Raw genomic sequence first — 18,671 nt, 5'->3', positions numbered from 1 at the left:
AAGGTGGAGTGGGCGGAGCCGGCCATCTTCATCTCGGCAGCGCGTCACTCTCACATAATAAAAACAAGCTGTGAGGTTAACTAAACCCTATTAGCCATTTTAAAAAGCGTGAGGAGCCACTCAATATATCCCGCCATAACTTCCTATTTATAAATCTGGCAGCGATGAGCACATGTATGATAAATTGGGTCGTGTGTGTGTTGACCTGCAGGCTGCCCCTCGGGCAGTACTCTGTGAGGATGCAGAGGTTGGGTGAGTCTATGCAGGCCCCTATGAAGCGCGTCAGGTGTTCGTTCTGAACGTCACGCATCTATAATAACAGAGGAAGAGAAAGGGGGGAACAAAAGAGCACGGGGGGGGGGGGATGCTGTGTTGGGTTAGCTGCTCTTTTCCATCACTCCCGAGCTATTAATACCTCCTAGAACATCATATAAACGTAATTATGATGAAGGCACCTGGCAAAAGGCAGAAAGAGGCACGGCCGCGCACTTACGTGTTTGAGTTCAAACAACACTTTCCTGGTGAGCTCGATGCGCTTTTTGTTGACATACTTAATGGCTGTTATGTTTCCCTGGAAAAGAGACATATCAGCCACATTAGTTTCAGCCTGATCGCTGTTTGGGCTTAAGCAAAGAGCCGGCGAGTCTCAAAGAGGGAATAAAAAATCCTTCATCGGTTCAGGGAAGAAAGGAGCTGTGGCAATCATTGACTGGAAGGCGGGACACCACACTTTCGCCCGTTCATAATAAGAGAAATGTTGCATTTTCTTCATATCTACAATCTTTGTTGTGACCAATACAAACATTCATAAAAGAACGGAAAGCAATCTAATATAATATCTCATATATTCATTGTATATACGTATAGTATAATGTCTGCAAACCCAGAGATACTCCATTCCATGTGCCTTTAATTTTTCAAAACACCTTCAACAGTTTCTATTTTAAATTAAAAGGATTTTTAAGGCTATTTACAGGAAGTCAACTACATCCTATACGTAGACTCTGTGTCCCCTCCATTGAAACCTCTAGTACCTTATAGTAGCCAGTCTTGGCGTAGATCTGATAGTTTCCCTCCACGGTGAGCAGTGAGCCATAGTTAGAGCCTCTCTGTGGGCGGTAGGAGTAAAACATGAGTGCGATGGTAGGTGAAAACTTCAAGAAATGATTGGAAAAGACAGTCTGCATGTGTTCCCTCACCAATGACATGGTGAGTCGGCTGCAGGCTCTCCGCAACACCTTGTCATTGTTACTCATCTGTATGTCCGCCCAATGCACCCGCCACAACTGAGCGGCCAGCTCGTTCTCCAACTTTAGCTTCCTGTTGCCCAAGAAGAGAGAGAGAAAGAGAGAGAGAGAGAGAGAGAGAAAGAGAGAGAAAGAGAGAGAGAGGAAGAGAGAGGTATAAATAAGCAGAGGAAAGGGACAATGGAAGGTGGGGTGCAACGGGGGAAATGCATTAGAGGAAAAAGTAAAACAAAACCAGGAAGCATAGAAAGAGAACAATAGATCCAAAGTAAAACATAGTATGTTTTCACATTTTAAATAAGTCAGAGTGATCTGTACATCGCTAATGGCATGTTGGCACTGAATGAACATAACTATGCCTACCTAAGCAAAAAAATGCGACGATGAAAATATTGCATCTTTATAATGAGCATTTTAAGAAGCATTACTACACATTGACGAAAGCAAAAACACAGCAAACACAGTTTTTAGAAGTAACCAATGATGCCAAAAATTTTAATGTGGATATAATGATTGTAAATATTATTATGAGTAAAATTACGACAAAACATGCACTTAAAATATTTAAATATCAAAATAAAGATAAAAAATGTGAGTTTATATTGTACAGTATTCCATTATGTGATATTATCAGAATTGAATACATTCATCTTATCATTGAATACAGGGTTACACTTGGTATAAAGTGAAAAATCACGAAGATTTAGGTTTCGATGTAAGATTTAGAGTTGATGTATGTATGTCACTGGCGAGGTCTGGCATTTCTTTCCCTAATTAAACATCAGGAACAGATAGAGGAAGAAAAAGAGAGAAAAAGACAGAAAGAGGGATACAACATCAGACCCAGATCGGCTCAAGCTTTGGGTAACATGCAGTTTTATACACTTTAAACTGCAAGGAAGTGACGTAGCAAAACTAAATCAATCCTGTTATAATCAACAGAGCTGATCGAGCAGCGTAAATAGCTTTTGAAGCTTGTTGGGTTGTCTCGCGCTGTGCAGAAATGCTGTGAATCTGTCTCTACTGACCTGTAGATGAAGACTGTGACCGTCACGATGATGATGAAAATGAAGCACACCACTATTGAGATCATCTGGTGCATGGTGACCGTCTCTGAAGAACACAGAGAAGAAAACGATCTGAATCAATTTCACAGGAGTTTTTATACAGATGTACTTTATATTTTTATCTTCTTTCTCAGCCACAGAAGTAGTGACATTCATCAAAATTGGTTTTAAAGACAAAACTGGGTTTTTGTATGATGGCCAACTTTTGAACACATGTTAAAGGCATAACCCCCCCAAAAAATCTGTCATCCATTACTCACCCTCAGGTTGTTACAAAGCTTTATACATTTCCTTGTTCTGCAGAACACAAAGGAGGATATTTGGAAGAATGTCAGTAACAAACAGATCTCACTACCCGTTTTCTGCCAAAGCAGGAAAAGAAATACTAAGGGAGACAATGGGGGATCTGGTAGGTTACTGAAATCCTTCCAGGTTTAGATCTGAGTGTGAGAAACGGATGACAGAATTTTCATTTTTGGAGCATTTTTGGAGCTGGAGCACAAGCAACAAATGACTGCCTGCAGTTCACTTTTCCAAACACCCGTGTAGCTAATAACAAGCGTTTCTGAGTAGCCTACATATAACCCCTTTAAGAAACTCTGATATTTGAAACGTACATTTTGATGTATGTAATATACAGTATGTATATCATATCACATGTACTGTACAATCGAATAGGTATCCTAAAATATCTTTTTAGGACAGGAAAGGCCATTAGGAAAGTGACGGACTGTCCTTATAAAACTGCCATAACCCAATATCATAAGTCACCCTTTATGTTTGTCACTGGCTTTTGCAAATATCTAACCAATAAGTATTAAAAGTAGTGGTCGACCGATGTGGGTTTTTAAGAAAGCTCTGTGACCGATAGGCTGATATAAGATTGCTATAAGTAATGTAATTATAGTAAAAAAAAGAAACACACAAGAAATTTGTGAAACTAAATAAACATTTATTTTGCGCAATATTTATGCAATATTCAACCTTTCATGAGGTAAGCCTTCCATATTGACAATTAGAGAAGCTTTTTTGTTTAACTGTTTTACTGATTCTTTAATCCAACAGAAGATTCTAGATAACGTGTATATTTAAAGACAAAAACAGAATGTCATTCAATAATATTTATATACAACGACAGCAACATTATACATGTCGTGGACAAGGGTGCCACCTATTGCAGCACAGCTCCAACATGACGTTTCATTTGTTGGAATGACTTTAGAATACATTTGGTTTGTTTTAAAGGTAAATTGTGAAACAAAAAGTAAATCCTGTTTCTTTCCATAAAGGTATGGTGTTACACGGTATGTGGCTTCACTTACTTGCCACGCAGGAGGGGTTGTCCTTTTTAAAACCACAGGGTGGGATGTCTGGAGGAGGGCTTCCCTTTAGCCAGTGCACCTTCATCCCTGGCACAGGAATCATCTGCTTCTGACTGCCGTTATACACGGACACAATCTGTGACACACATACATCAGCAGACTTGGAGTCAAAAGTAAAGATCTGTATTTGAACTGCATAAAAGGCTCTGTACCTGATAAACTCCTGAATCTGTGTCGGTCATGTCCCAGAGATCGAAATCGATTTCTCGGTCCCCATTCTCATCCAGCTGAACAACTCCAGTGACACCTTTTCCAGAAAAGAAAATGATCATTGATACTGCACAACAAAAATAATTATGGATGAACAAGGAATCTGCTTAAAATGGGAGTTGTATAAATTTACAAATGTCCTAGTGGGGTTCATTTTATTCTATTTATACCGAAAAGGGACACCGTAATATAGCATTTCGCATTTGGCAGGATATTCACTGGCACATCATTACCATTCATCATTTAACATATAATAAATGTCATTGCTGGATGAGCCAAGCACTATTGCAAGCAGAAACAGATGTGCAGCACCTGTAGGCAAAGAAGGCTCGGCCAAACCATGCCTGGGGAAAGAGGTTAAGGGATAATCACTCCCATTTATCTAGTAGATTTTCCCATCAATGATGCATCCAGCGGTAAGCAGATACAGATCTACACTTTGTGCCGGGCGATGTGATTCTTTCCTCATGCTCAGCATTAAAGTAAAACCTAAACATGCGAACCCTGGCAGAATGCCCCATACCCGAGTTCTGCTTACACATGCAGAGACATTAAATAGGCTCTGATTTAACAAGCCAACGCTACTTTTCCCTTCTGTTATATTATCCAGGGGATTTATAGATTTCTAACGTGTAACTTGGGGGTTATAGGGCACCAGCATTTGGGTTGCATAAGCCCCATAACCCAAGTTGGGCACGTGCACCATCATCTTTAGGCCTTAAAAAGAAGTTTGAGAGTTCTTCCGAGTGGTTGCCAGGGTGTTGCTATGCTGTTTATAAGGTGTCCTTTATTGTTTGAAGTTGCTGTGTAGTCTGTTAAGTGGTTTCTAGAATGTTTTGGGTGTTTTCTGCCAAACGCACATTTGTACAATATTGCATAGTACATAATAGAGGATAACTGAATTTATACAGGAACGATCACCTTGTCAACACATCTCAGATTAGCTGTTTGTTTCCCACCATCGGTTGAATGAAACCTGTTGTGTTCATATTACTCAAAGCAAACTTGACAAGTGTGAACCCATTTGTGAAATACTTCACCAATTTGTTGCCCCCCCCCGTAGACTTTTCGATTTCCTTGTCAAAGTAGCGTGAAAGAGTCCGACTGTTGTTCATTGTGCATGAGTCGCTTTTCACATAATGACTGTTCCGTTTGTGCTTTCAAGATGCAAATTCTTTCAACCCCTAATGTTGAAATATACTGTCACCAATCCAGTGAATATTACTTTCAGTACTTTCGCTGCCTCCGCTTGTTGATACTGATCAATAGCGTTCACCATGGAGAGAGAGAGAGAGAGAGAGAGAGGGAGACAGACTGCAATGGAGAGGAGTGAGCCGATTATAAGAGATATAAATGGGTAAAAACCATGAGAAACGAAAACGCAAGACTGTGAATAAGAAATCAATGCTTAATAAAGACAGTGTTCAGAGACAGTGTTGTGTTTAGAGAGACTCTTACATATGTTCATAAAGCGACGGTGATCCGGGCTCTCAAGGTCCCTGTGGAGAGCCAGGTTCATACGGCAGCATAGAGTTTCAGCCTCGACAGGATCATACGGCTTCAGCTCGCTCCGCACTGATAACGGGCGCCAATGTGGTGTGTGTATGTGTGTTAAGTGGGATTACGTGCATGTATGCATGCCCAAGGGTGTTTGTCTCTCCTGTCGAGGACACAGGTCCCTCCCTCGAGAGTATCTGAGACGGCGTGTACCTGTTTTTTTAACGTCCAATTTAATGAAATAGAAGTCATTACTGAAACAGCATCTCATGTTTGGAACAGCTCTGTTACTCACATAGATCTCATTGGAAAACATAATTTTATGAGGTTACGTCTGTGCAATTACACATCAGCACGACGTTAGCGAGACAGACCACCTCTGCGTGAAACAGCGGCGATGAAAAAGAGCAACGCAGACGTGACTGGCATGACTTTCCTGCTTTAATTTCAGCTCTAATAAGATTGGTATTTACAAATAACAGCAGCGCAGCGAGATGAAATAACAGGCATGACAGCCAAAAACATGCTGTTCGTGTTCTAAAATCATCCCTGTTTAGTGTTTATATTGTGCAAAATATCTATTTCGAAAGTAACTTAATTGTGAGGCTATTGATATTGTCTGTCTATAAATATTATTGCTTTGCAGTGTCTACCTTTCTGTACTATACTTTTGTATAGTACTTCTTGAAGCAAATCTGCACTACAAAGGCAATAGAACTTAACGTATCTAAATATTTGTTATTTTCTCCTGGGCTTTTCGAAGTTGCTGTAAAGACAAACTATTATTTTCTGAATGATATGAAATTGTTTAATTCACATGATAAAGGAGGCCTTGAATGTCCCAAACATATCAGCAACTCATTTTCAACCTTACCGGCTCACATTTTTAAAACAATAATACTATATATATATATATATGTATATATATATATTCGTTAGTGTTTAATGTATGGTTTTAGAAAATCAGTGTCTGAGCAAGTATATAAAAACAGTTATAAACTGTCTTGCTAGTGACCATGATTCACAACTGTAGACTTAAAATAATGGAAAAGAATCTGAGCTGTTGGGTACGATTTCACATGATCTTACTGCGACCTACAGAAATGTAGGTACGTAAAGTATCCTGCAGTTATATGTTTCCAACAGAGATTACAATGAGGCAAAAGTTTTGCCTCTTTGGATTGCTAACCTCTTCCCCTTTCGACAAGCCTCACTACATCTACACAAAAGTTTTATTCTAACTTTATAAACGAATTAAATTACAATCTGAATAATGTTTTATCCGCACAATTATTTAGGATAATGCCGACATGTAGTCAATAAACCCTGATCATTTACAATTTGACAACAATGGAATTTGTAGACGCTGCGCTTTGTGTTGTTTAACTGTGACTTTTTTTACAGAAAGTTTAATTTTATTATTATTTTTACGACCTTTAAAAGGCGCTCAACGTACAACGTTGTTTTAAGTCTTGCATAAACAATTAAAGATGTCACTTCCGCTATGCTCGTCGCCATTTTTGTGTCCGACATGGCAACGAACACAGCCCAACTATGCACTTTTAAGTCAATGACTACAGTTTCCTGTTTATACACCGTCATAATGTGATTTTAATGTGATTTTGGCAATATTGCAATACTTTACATCATGTACCGATACTTTAATCTAAATTAAGCGATCCTTCCCTCTTTTCATGATCCAACAATGTCTCAATAAATAAAATGCACATCAGCTGCAATGTTCCGTTTTAATCAGTTTAGTTTTAGACGTGAAACGAGCACATAGAAAACTACAATAATCGGTTCATGCTTTATACTGCAAACCAAAAAGTTTACTTTAAAAGAATGTCCTCATTGGCACAGAGAACATATGTGCTAGTCGTGTGGGAACATGTGGTGTTAATGTTCATGTAAATCCTGCTGTGCCAAGACTTCATATGGCCACCAGTGGAATTGTGGACAACCGTTGAGTCCTGGGAGGAGGTTTATAAAACATTCGGAAGTTTGCATGCGTGTGGGAATGAACAAAGCTGGATCTTCTCATCTTCAAAAAGACTCCCAGAGAACATTTTTGAAAATCTATATTTTTCCCCGGCTGACCAAAACATGTCAAATGACTCGAGTGAGCGCTTTAACCCAGCTTTTGATTTTCGCATCAAACCCAACTTCCAAACCAACTAACGAAAACCTTTACAGCAGGTAATCCAATAAAAGCAGAAAGACTCAGATTTGATGGTCGGTACAAGAGTGTCAAGGATAATGGCTGCTAGACAGCGGGAGTTTCTCATTGTGAGTTCTTGGTCAATATCAAGAGGAATTGATCGCACATCACAAGACTCTCTCGTCTTCACAGCTCTTCATGTTGTCAATAACATTTCCCCGCTCGCGTACAAAGCCTGTCAATAACGTTCCTTGCTGCACTCAAATACAGTTTCATAGAGTGGCAAACTCCCAGGTTATAGATTAAGATGGCGCCTTTTTGTGGATATCTGCTATCCACAGTGCTTTTGAAAAAGATCTGACTGCAGATGTTCTGAATGCTACCGGGTAACATACTAGGCCTATGTTCACCACAGTGCATTGAACTGAAAAGTCTTACGATGCTTAGATTATAAAATAACACGTTTCATGTGCTTTAAAGTGTTTTATGTTTTGAATTATCAGAGTTACGTGTTTGTTAACATCTACATGGTATTCTACATCTCAGGTAGACTCTATCACAGCTGTCATTTGCGAAGGACCGGCAAAAAGGCCGTTCAATGACATGCAAAGCAACCAATCACAGTGCTCGTTTTAGAGCGTCATGTTTAGTGGCATGAAAATGTAAATTTTACAACAAAAATGCCGCATCAGACTGGATCTTGATCAAATCTCATCGTCACCTGTGTAAACACAACAGCTTTCCTCTTTCATCTGATGGCTTCATTTTGTTTGACCATTAAAAACACAACACACACGTCTCTTGGACATCTGGTAGAATTCAACCAACCAGATGAGGACTTTGAAACTCCCAAAGTGTTTATGGTTTTGTGTGCCATATGCATCAGACGTTTAGCCAACGGAATGTGGGCACGACATCTGAGGCTGAGACTAAGATACTGTAAATCTGATTTTATGATCTCTTCTGAATAATAATATATAATAAAATCATAAGTCGGAAGTTAAGGCCCGTTCAGACCCCCAGCGACAAAGTGAGGCGATGTCATTCACTTCAATGGTAGCCTAGCGACATACAGCAACACGAGCGACAGTGACCATTGGCGACAGGAAGTGGGCGTGTCTGGCGACTCGACAAAGTTGAGTAGTCTCTTGTGTTACTGCAGGGTTTGTTTATAACTGTTTCGAAGACAACCAAAGCTAGGAAATTTGCGCTAACGGCCTCGTAGCGAGAGACTGGCGACACACTACATCAGCACTCTCACAGCTCTCTTCAATGTCAATATGATTGAGGTGTCCCATCAAATAAATGAGGTCAGTTTTAACTGTGAACGGGCATGATGTAAGGAGCTAAATGTTTAATGTTTGCCAACAGTTTCGTCTTAGACATCTAAGGGCCACTCACAAAACGCTGTCTGTGATGTCGCTTTCTACCTGTTTCAAGAGCGCTCGTGAGTTTTACATTTAACATTTAAATAACAAACCTGACCAAATGACAGATAGTAATATCCAATAATGCAAATACAAAACGGCAAAAACATATGATTTATGTGTTTAATGTAAGTGGGACGAGACAAAAACATGACCAGACCTTCACTAGTGTGCTAAGCCACGTAGCTTTGACTCAGGTGTGTTTATAGGTTGTGGTAGTCTATCTAACAACAACAATATTAATGCAATTTTAAATGCAACACTTTTAAATGAATGCTCGTTCTTAAAATCAGTTTTTATGTTATTTTAATGCCGACCATCTTAAATAAACCCTAAATTCTTGCAACTTTTGTCATCTTTTGTCTATTAACTTACTCAAGATGTTAATTCGATGGTTCACTCAAAAATAGACATTCTGTTATCCCTCGCTTACCTTTGTCATTCCAATCCAAACCCAAATGCTGTTTTATAAAAGATGATTGTATTCCAGTCTGGTAATGGTAAATTGACCATGTATTTCCTTTCTTCTCTGATAGTAACAAACATGGAAAAACAGACGGTTTTAGCTGTTGTTATCTAATTTGCACTACAAACATCTTAAAAAGCACAAATGTAGATCCAGGAAAGTCAAATGTTTTAGTTTGGGACAAACTCAGTTTTTCCTGTGTACGGCCCTGCAGGCAGCAAAAGAAAAACACACCATTAGCGCTCAGTGAAAAACACAGCTGGTGCGAACAGAGGGGCTTGTTTCTGTGTCACAAAAAAGCCAGCATCCATCTGGGGAAGTGACACCATACCGGCCTCAGCTGTGGATGGCAGCTAATCTAATCGGCATGGACACGTTGATTGACAGGTTCATCCCCTGATCAAATTCCATCTCCCGGATGAGGTAGAACGGTAAGTGAGACCAACCGGGTGGGACGTGGAACAAGGGTGCGAAGATAAACCCCAGAGAGAAGAAGGAAGTCAATAGAGGGCCTGCTGCAGATGGTATAAAGGATGTCCTCACAGAGTCTTTGGGGCTGAGATGGTTTTAACACACACCAAATGGCGCTAATTTATAAAGAAACATGAGAGAGGCCAGGGAGTACGACCATGGGGATGAACCCACTGGAAATAAGATCTCTTTGAAACCGAGGGAACAGAAAGGGAAAATTGAGATGCAAACAAGAAAATCCGAAGGGGATGCTGAGAAAAGATTATATTGAAAAGGGGTCATATTAATGTGCTTTGAGATCAGTTGGTCTTCACATGGGCAGCATAAGACTATTGGGAACTGTGGGAGAGCTGGCCTGTGCTGAGATTTTACTACTCTGATAATGACATTATGACACGAAAATTAATTCATGTTTAATAGTATACATATTAACACCTACATACACCAAACACATCAGCACAAATAGTCATTTAAACCTATCACAAGTCGGATGTCATGACCTTCTTGACCATGCAACAATTGACCCTTCGCAAAACCCTGCTTCCTTCTTTCCTGTTGCTATGTCTGAAAAGCTTCCGGTATCAGACACAAGCTTCCAGTGTAAATTTTTGCATTCTCTGGGAAAATAGTGAAGAATTTCTGTAAAAATGACGCGCTGATTGCAGACGGAGAGATCTGCAATATGCACTCGAGGGATAGTAACTTCGGTTCGAGTTTTGGTCGGCCGTGATCCTTCTTTGTGAAAACGAAAGTTAAATATTCTGTATCAGTACACAAAATAATAACAGTCCATCAATGTCAAAATCTTTATTTGTGTAAATACAACAAACATAGTACAGCTGTTGCTTTACGACTTCATTGCTGAAAACGTCTTTCCTATAAAATGTCACTGCAAATGCTGCTCTCTGAAGGCTGAAGGGACGCAAAGCATATCTTTCCAACTTGCTCATACATGTAATATGTAAGTAATATATCAATAAGTATTATATTCCGCCTTGAAACACTTCCAGAACGCTTCCGTCTGTAATACGTACATTAATGATTCCATATATCGTGTCTGGTCTCTGTATTGGTATTTTTGTGATTTTAACTCTGCTATTCTCCTAACAGTGATTTCATAAAGTTCTAACGTAGTTATTATTTATAGTTATAGTGTGAACGTACATTAAAGCAGGGTATATATCTCTCGGTTTACTATTACAAAAATTAAAATGCAATTTTTTCGATCACCAAAGCTCTACGACAGGCTTGTCGGACTAGTTTGTTTGTCTGACAAAATGGCGGTCAGTCTTGCGAAGGGTCAATTACAACAGTGGTTTTATGTTCATACAAAAGAAGTCAATATGGGCCAATGCTGTTTGGATACCAACATTCTTCAATTGTTCTGATTAAAAAAGGTGTATGATACTTACACGATTTGTCTATCAAGAAAATCTTTATAAATTAACACTTTATTTGCTATATTTAAAGCAGTCGCAGAGGATAAAAAGCTTACACGAGGCTATGAACAAACTACACCGCGGTAGCGCCATATCAACGTCACCACCACCAAGCATCCGACAAAACATGTTCCCTGGTAAACAATTACTCCCGGAATGAATCACCATCCGTGTCTTTGAGTTTTCCGGGTTTTACATTCAAAAATACGTCATCTCTGAGGTTCTCTATTATTATATCTAATGAGACAGAGTGGAGTTTGCATGCGTTTGCAGTCTGAGAGCTGACACAAGGTAACCTGCACTGTAACCATAAACCCACGTGACTCAGCAGAGAATGTAGATCACATTACCAAAGCGCAGCGGCCACGAAAGAGCATGCGTATCAAAGAGCTATTTAAAGCTCACCGAAATGAGGAGGGTTTCAAGAATATCACATCCTTATTGACTCGCCCTTATGCCATCCCAAATGTATAGGAAGTCCTTTCAACAAAGATGAAGATAAAGAAAATCTGCCAGTTTATGTGCATGTACAGGTCCCTATTGTTGAAGCTCAAGAAAGCACATACTGTTACAGAGCAGCCTTCCTCTCCACCTCCTCTCCATCACTGTAGGACAAACTCACCAGTATATTAACCGGCTCAAACTCAACATCCCATCATGCCATTCACCTGGGACTGATTGCATGCACACCTGCAGCTAATCTACACCCATCCATATAAGCCCTGTTTACCTTCAGTTCATCGCGAAGTATTGCATTGCCCCGGCGTACAATTTCTGAGCGGTTTATTCATTGTGTTTGCTATTCTGTTATCGACCTTGGATTGTGTATGTCGACTTCTGATTCTTCTGCTACCTGCCCCGACCCGGACTGTTATACCGACTTCTGATTCTTCTGCTACCTGCCCCGACCCGGACTGTTATACCGACTTCTGATTCTTCTGCTACCTGCCCCGACCCCCGGACTGTTATACCGACTTCTGATTCTTCTGCTACCTGCCCCGACCCCCGGACTGTTCTACCGACTTCTGATTCTTCTGCTACCTGCCCCGACCCGGACTGTTATACCGACTTCTGATTCTTCTGCTACCTGCCCCGACCCGGACTGTTATACCGACTTCTGATTCTTCTGCTACCTGCCCCGACCCCCGGACTGTAATACCGACTTCTGATTCTTCTGCTACCTGCCCCGACCCTGACTGTTATACCGACTTCTGATTCTTCTGCTACCTGCCCCGACCCGGATTGTTATATCGACCTCTGATTGCTCTCTGCCTGTCTCGACCCCTGCCTGTGATTCACTTCGGCTCTCGGATTATCTCCGTTGTTCTGTCTGTCCCCGATTTACCTTGCCTGTTTGATTGTTCCAAATAAAGCTGCAAATGGATCCTGCCGTGTCCGACACTTCATTACACATACATCTTTCATAAAAGTTTTTTGATGTGAAACATTAGCTGTCTGTGAAAAACAATATTTATAAACCAATTATAAACCAATTATTGGTTTGTTGCCATTGCTTAACTTCTTTTGTGAACAATATTTGTTGTGTGTTTAGCTGAAGAAAGAAAGTCAAACACTTCTGGGTCGATGTCAATACTGAAAAAACATCACGAAAGCTCTATTCAATATTTAACCTCTCAAGCTATCCTTCGGAATACCTCATAAAAATCTATTACAACACTTGAATATCCTGAAAGGGATGCTACACCCAAAAATAACAATTCTGTCGTCATTTACTCCCCCTCGTGATGTTCCACATCTGTATTCATTTGTATAGTCTTTTGGAAGAATTAGGAAAGCAAACAGTCCCTGGACTACCATTTACATTTTTTCTATAGTCAATGAAGTCCCAGAAATGTCAGTTGCCTATATTCTTTCAAATATATTTTTTATCAATAGAACAGAACTGTATAAAGGTTTGGAACAACCTGGCGTGGGGCAAGGATGGGGGGCGAGTAATTCGTGACGGAATCTTCATCTTTGGGCGGAGTATCCCACAAATATTTTCTAAAGGGCCGATTACAATATATTTTAAACATGGACGTGAAAACGTTTCTCGTCACTCTTCACTGGCTCAAATGTCTTATGAAATTGTATCTATGGAGCTCCTTGCCTTCCAAAGTTTCTGATACAAATTCTATCCTTTATCAGCTCCTCGAAATTGGATTTTATTCTCCATCGCAGCACTGAGAGGATTTTGTCGGTGAGTCAGTGTCTTTCGAAATAATCAAAAAAGTGACCTCGCTGCTGACCTGAACTCAGGTCATAAGCACCACAGCAGATTTATGACCTGCAACTCTTGGGTAATAACATACGGGTCAAAGCAACAGGGCCCAAGGGGGACGGACAGAGAGAGAAAAAAAGAGCTGAAAGCACTTAAATGAATGGAAGTGAATGCATGGTTCAGTGTTATCTTTGCTCCCGATGGGAGCTTGACTGCACAGCCATTAATGACAGTATTAGATAAGTGTGGCGTGCGCACCCGAGCGTTTATTAAATGCTCTTAGCCGCCTGCTATTAACTACCCTATAAATGAACTGCAGCCTAAAGAAATCTAAATGTCAGTTACACAACAGAGTAGCATGCACTTGGTGTATGAAATGTAAACAAATGTTAAAGTCATGCATTCAGAGGATGGTTAAAATAACCTTATTTTAGTGCAATCTCTTTCTCAGATTCACGTCCGCCCTGCGCTATACCCGTTTTCGCTCCGCATATGAGCTGTGAAATAATCTCACGAAGAAATTCGTCATCAACTTGGATTTATCCTTTATATCGCGGGAAGACTAATTCCAATCGTGGGGAATATTTCTACTGGTATATCGCAAACTATATGATATCGGCCATCCCTAATTGCACGGCTTGTTAGAATGCTTGATTCCGATTGGCCGGTCGCAACATTTGCAGGTTCGTTATTCCAAGATAACAACTGCTCAAAACTAATAACACACGGTGATCGGATGCAGCAAATCATTTTGACAGTTTTCTTTACAAATTAATCATAAATATGCCTTTTAATAACATATATGACATTATATTTACAAATGATCAAACCAAATTGCCTGTTCATTACATTTGAACGTCATTTCTTGCCATAAAATCGAAAGCGAACGTTTTTTCCTCGCGGAAGGTCAGCATTCTGTAAAAATGATCTGATAAAATATTTCGTATTCACATTTCATGTCCAGTCTCATGTGACAACTAGCCGTGTAATTAGCAGCATAATGTACAAGCAGCCGACTCTAATCGCGAAATATGGCCCTTCAGTGTGATACAAGACCTGATCACACCGCCGGGCTTATTTCTGCGATCACCGCCTGATGCCTGCACATTATCCCGTACAGCAACAGTACATTTTTACTACAAGATCGATCCTCGTGGGTCACCTGGGATGAAGTGCACTGCTAATGTATGATGTCCAAACAAGATCTCTAACCGCCAAGCCAGATAACTCCTTTTAGGTAAAGCTTTGATTTGAATAATTGTATATTTTGTTTTGAAACAGTTAAATTACAAATTTAGAGAAGTCAACATTTATCAGCTCATTTGGCACAGATGTAACCTCATCTATTTTATTATATACCATAATGTTATTGTGATTATTATGTTATTGTGCCAAACGCTCATCGGCTACGTTTTATAAATATTCTTATAATTAAGACTTTTCTAAGATACTTTCTTGGAAACATTTATATCTGATATGATTTAATTAACTCGCACGTCATATCAATTTTTTTCAATTTTCTGAATGTATTATTTATTATAGGCACAGTATGAGTCAGAGGTGTAGACACACTAATGTTTGCCAAAATGTTTCTCATGAGTTTAAGAAATTATGTTAATCTGAAGATGTGTATTTCAGAATTACTTTTGTAGACAAAAATATAATTATTCATTTATTTCATTAGAAAACATTAACAAAAAAGAACAATGGGCGACAACTTACACTGTAAAAAACAACTATAAAATATACTTGATCTTTTGTGTAAATTTGCGGAAGTTTTGCACACAGTTTTTAAAGTATATTTTACATATTTTTAAAGTTTTTAAGTGACTTTGGCAAATAGTTTTTGCACATCTTACTGGTAGTGAACTACTGGCAACATACTGTTATAAAACAGAAATTCAAACAGTTATAATGTATTAATGTGTTATTTCATTAATTTCACAAGTTTCTATGATTTTTACTATTCTAAAATGTGCAAAAATTCTAAATAAACATTAAATTGTTTTATTAAAACACTTTTGACAGATTTTTTGTTTCATTCTGTAAACTCATGGAAACGTTTCTCCCAAATTCCAAATGAAAAACTTTTTCTAGATTTGCATTTATAGGTGAATACGATCAGTCTTTTACATTGTCGTCATGTGCCTTTATGTCATTCCTGAGTTTTGCTTTTGTTGGAATTCAACATAAAAAGGAATTATTTTTCACAAACATTTTTCGACAAGTGACATTTCTGCTCGATGGGTCTGTGACAAAGGAAGACAGAGAATGCTGGGGTCGAGGAAAGCAGTGTTAATGGAAGGTGTGAACAAGAGCTGGAGGAAACAGAGATAGGCAAGAAAAACAGAGCAGCGCAGTCATACAGGGGAAGACGAGTCTGGAGATGACAGCTTCTCAGTGGAGGACGCAGATGTTACGGAGAAAAAAAAAAAGTTTTTATGAACAGATACCCTGTTCTGCCCACACCTGCATCAATACACCTCACATGATGAAAGACTGAAATGAGGAAATGGACTGGGCTGGATGAGAGCGAATGGGTGATGGAAATTAAAGTGCGGTTATGAAGAACACGCCTTCACTCATCTCATCATGGTGCAGGGAATTGTGGAATAAGAAAATTGGTCTTGGCTGTTCTTCGGGATCTTTAATACTCAATGCTTGTTCTGTCATAGCTTATGAGAGTTAACAGAATTCTGTTTCATTTAATTATCAACTTTACATTAAAAAAACACAATTTGAAACTACTGTAGCTGTTTTAACAGTGAAAAAAGAGTTGCTTTGATAATAACAGAAAAAACACATCTAAAAAACTATTTTTCGCTTGTGAATCGAGTTATTGGTCTGAGGTGTTGTTGTGATCTTCTCCATCAATGGAAAGCTGGTGGGAGAGAAGCCTAAAATACTGAATCTGTGTGTGGTAAATATGCTCAGATTGGATTTATGTACGGCAGGTCATCTGAGAGATTGAGAGAATACAATGGCTTCAAACGTGGAAGTGGAGGGGCGGAGAAAGGCTGCAGTACTGAGGAAAACAAAATTCATCACTTACATATCCTCAAGTGGTTCCAAACCAACAACGAACAAACAGACACATTTGTTATAATGAACACGAAGAAAGATATTTGGAAAAATGTCAGCAACTGACAGTTCTGGGACATCTTGGGGGAGGTAATTTATGACAGAGTTTTCATTTTCGGGTGAACCATCCCTTTAAAAGAGCTTCGTGTCCATTTTACATTACATTTATTTGGAAAGTACCAGTAATTGAATAAGATTTTTCAGTATCTTTCCACCCAACAGCCTACAGTCTATTAATGTGAGCATGCAGACCAATGAGACCACTAGAGGATACGGCATAAATAAGGGTGATGAAAACATGCTTCGAATGGAGGGATGACATGCAGACAAAGATTTAGGTTTTTCCAACTCTTGCAAGAGCAAAACATCGCTACACAGTTAAATCATACAGTAGATGGTTATAATCCCCATTGCTTAGAGTTGTACTGTATTACAGGAAACTTCACTAAATGATTTTTTTGTCTAGTGCATCACCACAAATTTCTATGCTGGTCAATTTTAATTGTAGTCTTAAATGTTTGAGCAGGTCAGATATTTGATGAACTTGTCGAATGGGATGGCACGCCAGTCCCCGCCCTGTATATACGGGTTTAAAAGGCCCATTCATTCACCTTTTTGTTCTTCGGAACCTGCAAAGCTTATGCTGAGCGATCTTCGATTCTTCATACTGGGTATATGACGCAAAGCAGCGGAACTCGTCCTGGCGTTTTGCAACTTCCCCAGGGCATTTAAGCAGTTAGTCACAGGTGTCTTCAAAGAAAAACGAATTCTCCTGCAGTTTGCACATGTCTTGCCGCTGTAGTCTTGGGTGTGACCGCTTGTCCTCGAGCTGTACAGGCATAATACCTGCGTCACATGTCTGGGTCTCCAGCATGCTGAAGTAGCTTTAATGGTTACGACATGCACGCAGTGCGGCACCTGTCGATCACAGTATTGCGGTCACGGCTGGCTGTGTTCGCGAGGACATAGTCACAACATCGCCTGCTAACTGCTCGACAGCGGCTGCTAAGCAATCTGCGGCAGCGAACGGCAGTTGTAATATGCAGGGTCTCGTGGACGTTAATCCGTTGTTGCCATTGCCGCGGAGAGTCCAGACCCTGTCACGCTGACCATCTATTACTGTTATTATTTTTTCAATATAATGTATGTATGTATTGATTTGCAACAATGAAAATTGTGAATTATAAATACAATGGACTTTAAGAAGGACTGACCGTGGTAGGTGCGATTCCACATCTTTTTAGTGACCGCATCCCCCGAGGGCCGCACACCCGACTGATCCAGGGTCTCGTTCAGAGCTTGAGCGTACAGCATGACTCCATCATGGAATGCTCCAGAAATCATATTCATCTGTAAAAATGCAAATCACTCTTCGTATTAAAATTCAAAGTAATTGGATTTGAAATTAGATTACATTTATTAAATTACCAACTCTCTAAAGGACATATTAACAGTATTCATAAAGAAATATCGACATCAGTGATCAATTACGAAGTGTATGACCTCAGGAGACTTGGAGCTGGAAAAATGGCAGCATTCCCACGATTTGCCCCCACATGCAACGTTCCTCTCACTGTTTCACATCACACATTCCTTCTGTGTTCTTTCAAATTTGATGAAAAACACTCTCCGTCTGTTTCAACATTTCATTAGACTAAAATAAAAATACGTTGAAAATGTATAAACATAGATTATTAGTGTTATCAGCTGTGCTGAATAGTTTCACAACTATTCATACTGTAGTCGAGGGTATATGCTAAAGAAAGGAATGATACCTATAAGTAACTTATGGCTCGTTTCCACCGAGCGGTACGGTTCTGGACGGCATACCCTGATCCGGTTTGCGTTTCAACTGCCAACACTACCCTTACTAGATGGCCGTGGTGTATTCCGAAAAGTAGCAATGGGCGTCATTAAAAAACAGAGCCTGTAGCACATGCAAGTGATCAACGTTCTGCAGTGAGTCTAGCTCCGCACTTTTTGGTACCGAAATAATGTACAA

At 39.6% G+C, this 18,671-nt stretch overlaps 1 protein-coding gene across 1 annotated transcript in view; it reads right to left on the bottom strand.

Annotated features, from left to right (window-relative positions):
- Window positions 1–18,671, bottom strand: part of npr1a (natriuretic peptide receptor 1a) — a 66,406-nt gene that overhangs the window by 11,224 nt on the left and 36,511 nt on the right. Inside the window, exons 5-12 of the mRNA XM_079484072.1 lie at window positions 17,884–18,019; window positions 3,849–3,943; window positions 3,637–3,772; window positions 2,276–2,360; window positions 1,200–1,320; window positions 1,035–1,109; window positions 494–571; window positions 206–310 (exon numbers count right to left, since the gene is read on the bottom strand). Of these exons, the coding sequence (XP_079340198.1) occupies window positions 206–310; window positions 494–571; window positions 1,035–1,109; window positions 1,200–1,320; window positions 2,276–2,360; window positions 3,637–3,772; window positions 3,849–3,943; window positions 17,884–18,019 (831 nt within the window). The remainder of the gene's footprint in view (window positions 1–205; window positions 311–493; window positions 572–1,034; window positions 1,110–1,199; window positions 1,321–2,275; window positions 2,361–3,636; window positions 3,773–3,848; window positions 3,944–17,883; window positions 18,020–18,671) is intronic.

Source organism: Barbatula barbatula (genome assembly GCF_947034865.1).
Source record: "Barbatula barbatula genome assembly, chromosome: 21".
NCBI classification, from domain to species: domain Eukaryota; kingdom Metazoa; phylum Chordata; class Actinopteri; order Cypriniformes; family Nemacheilidae; genus Barbatula; species Barbatula barbatula.
The sequence above is the reverse complement of the archived record's forward strand: the minus strand, read 5'-3'. Positions and strand labels throughout refer to the sequence as shown.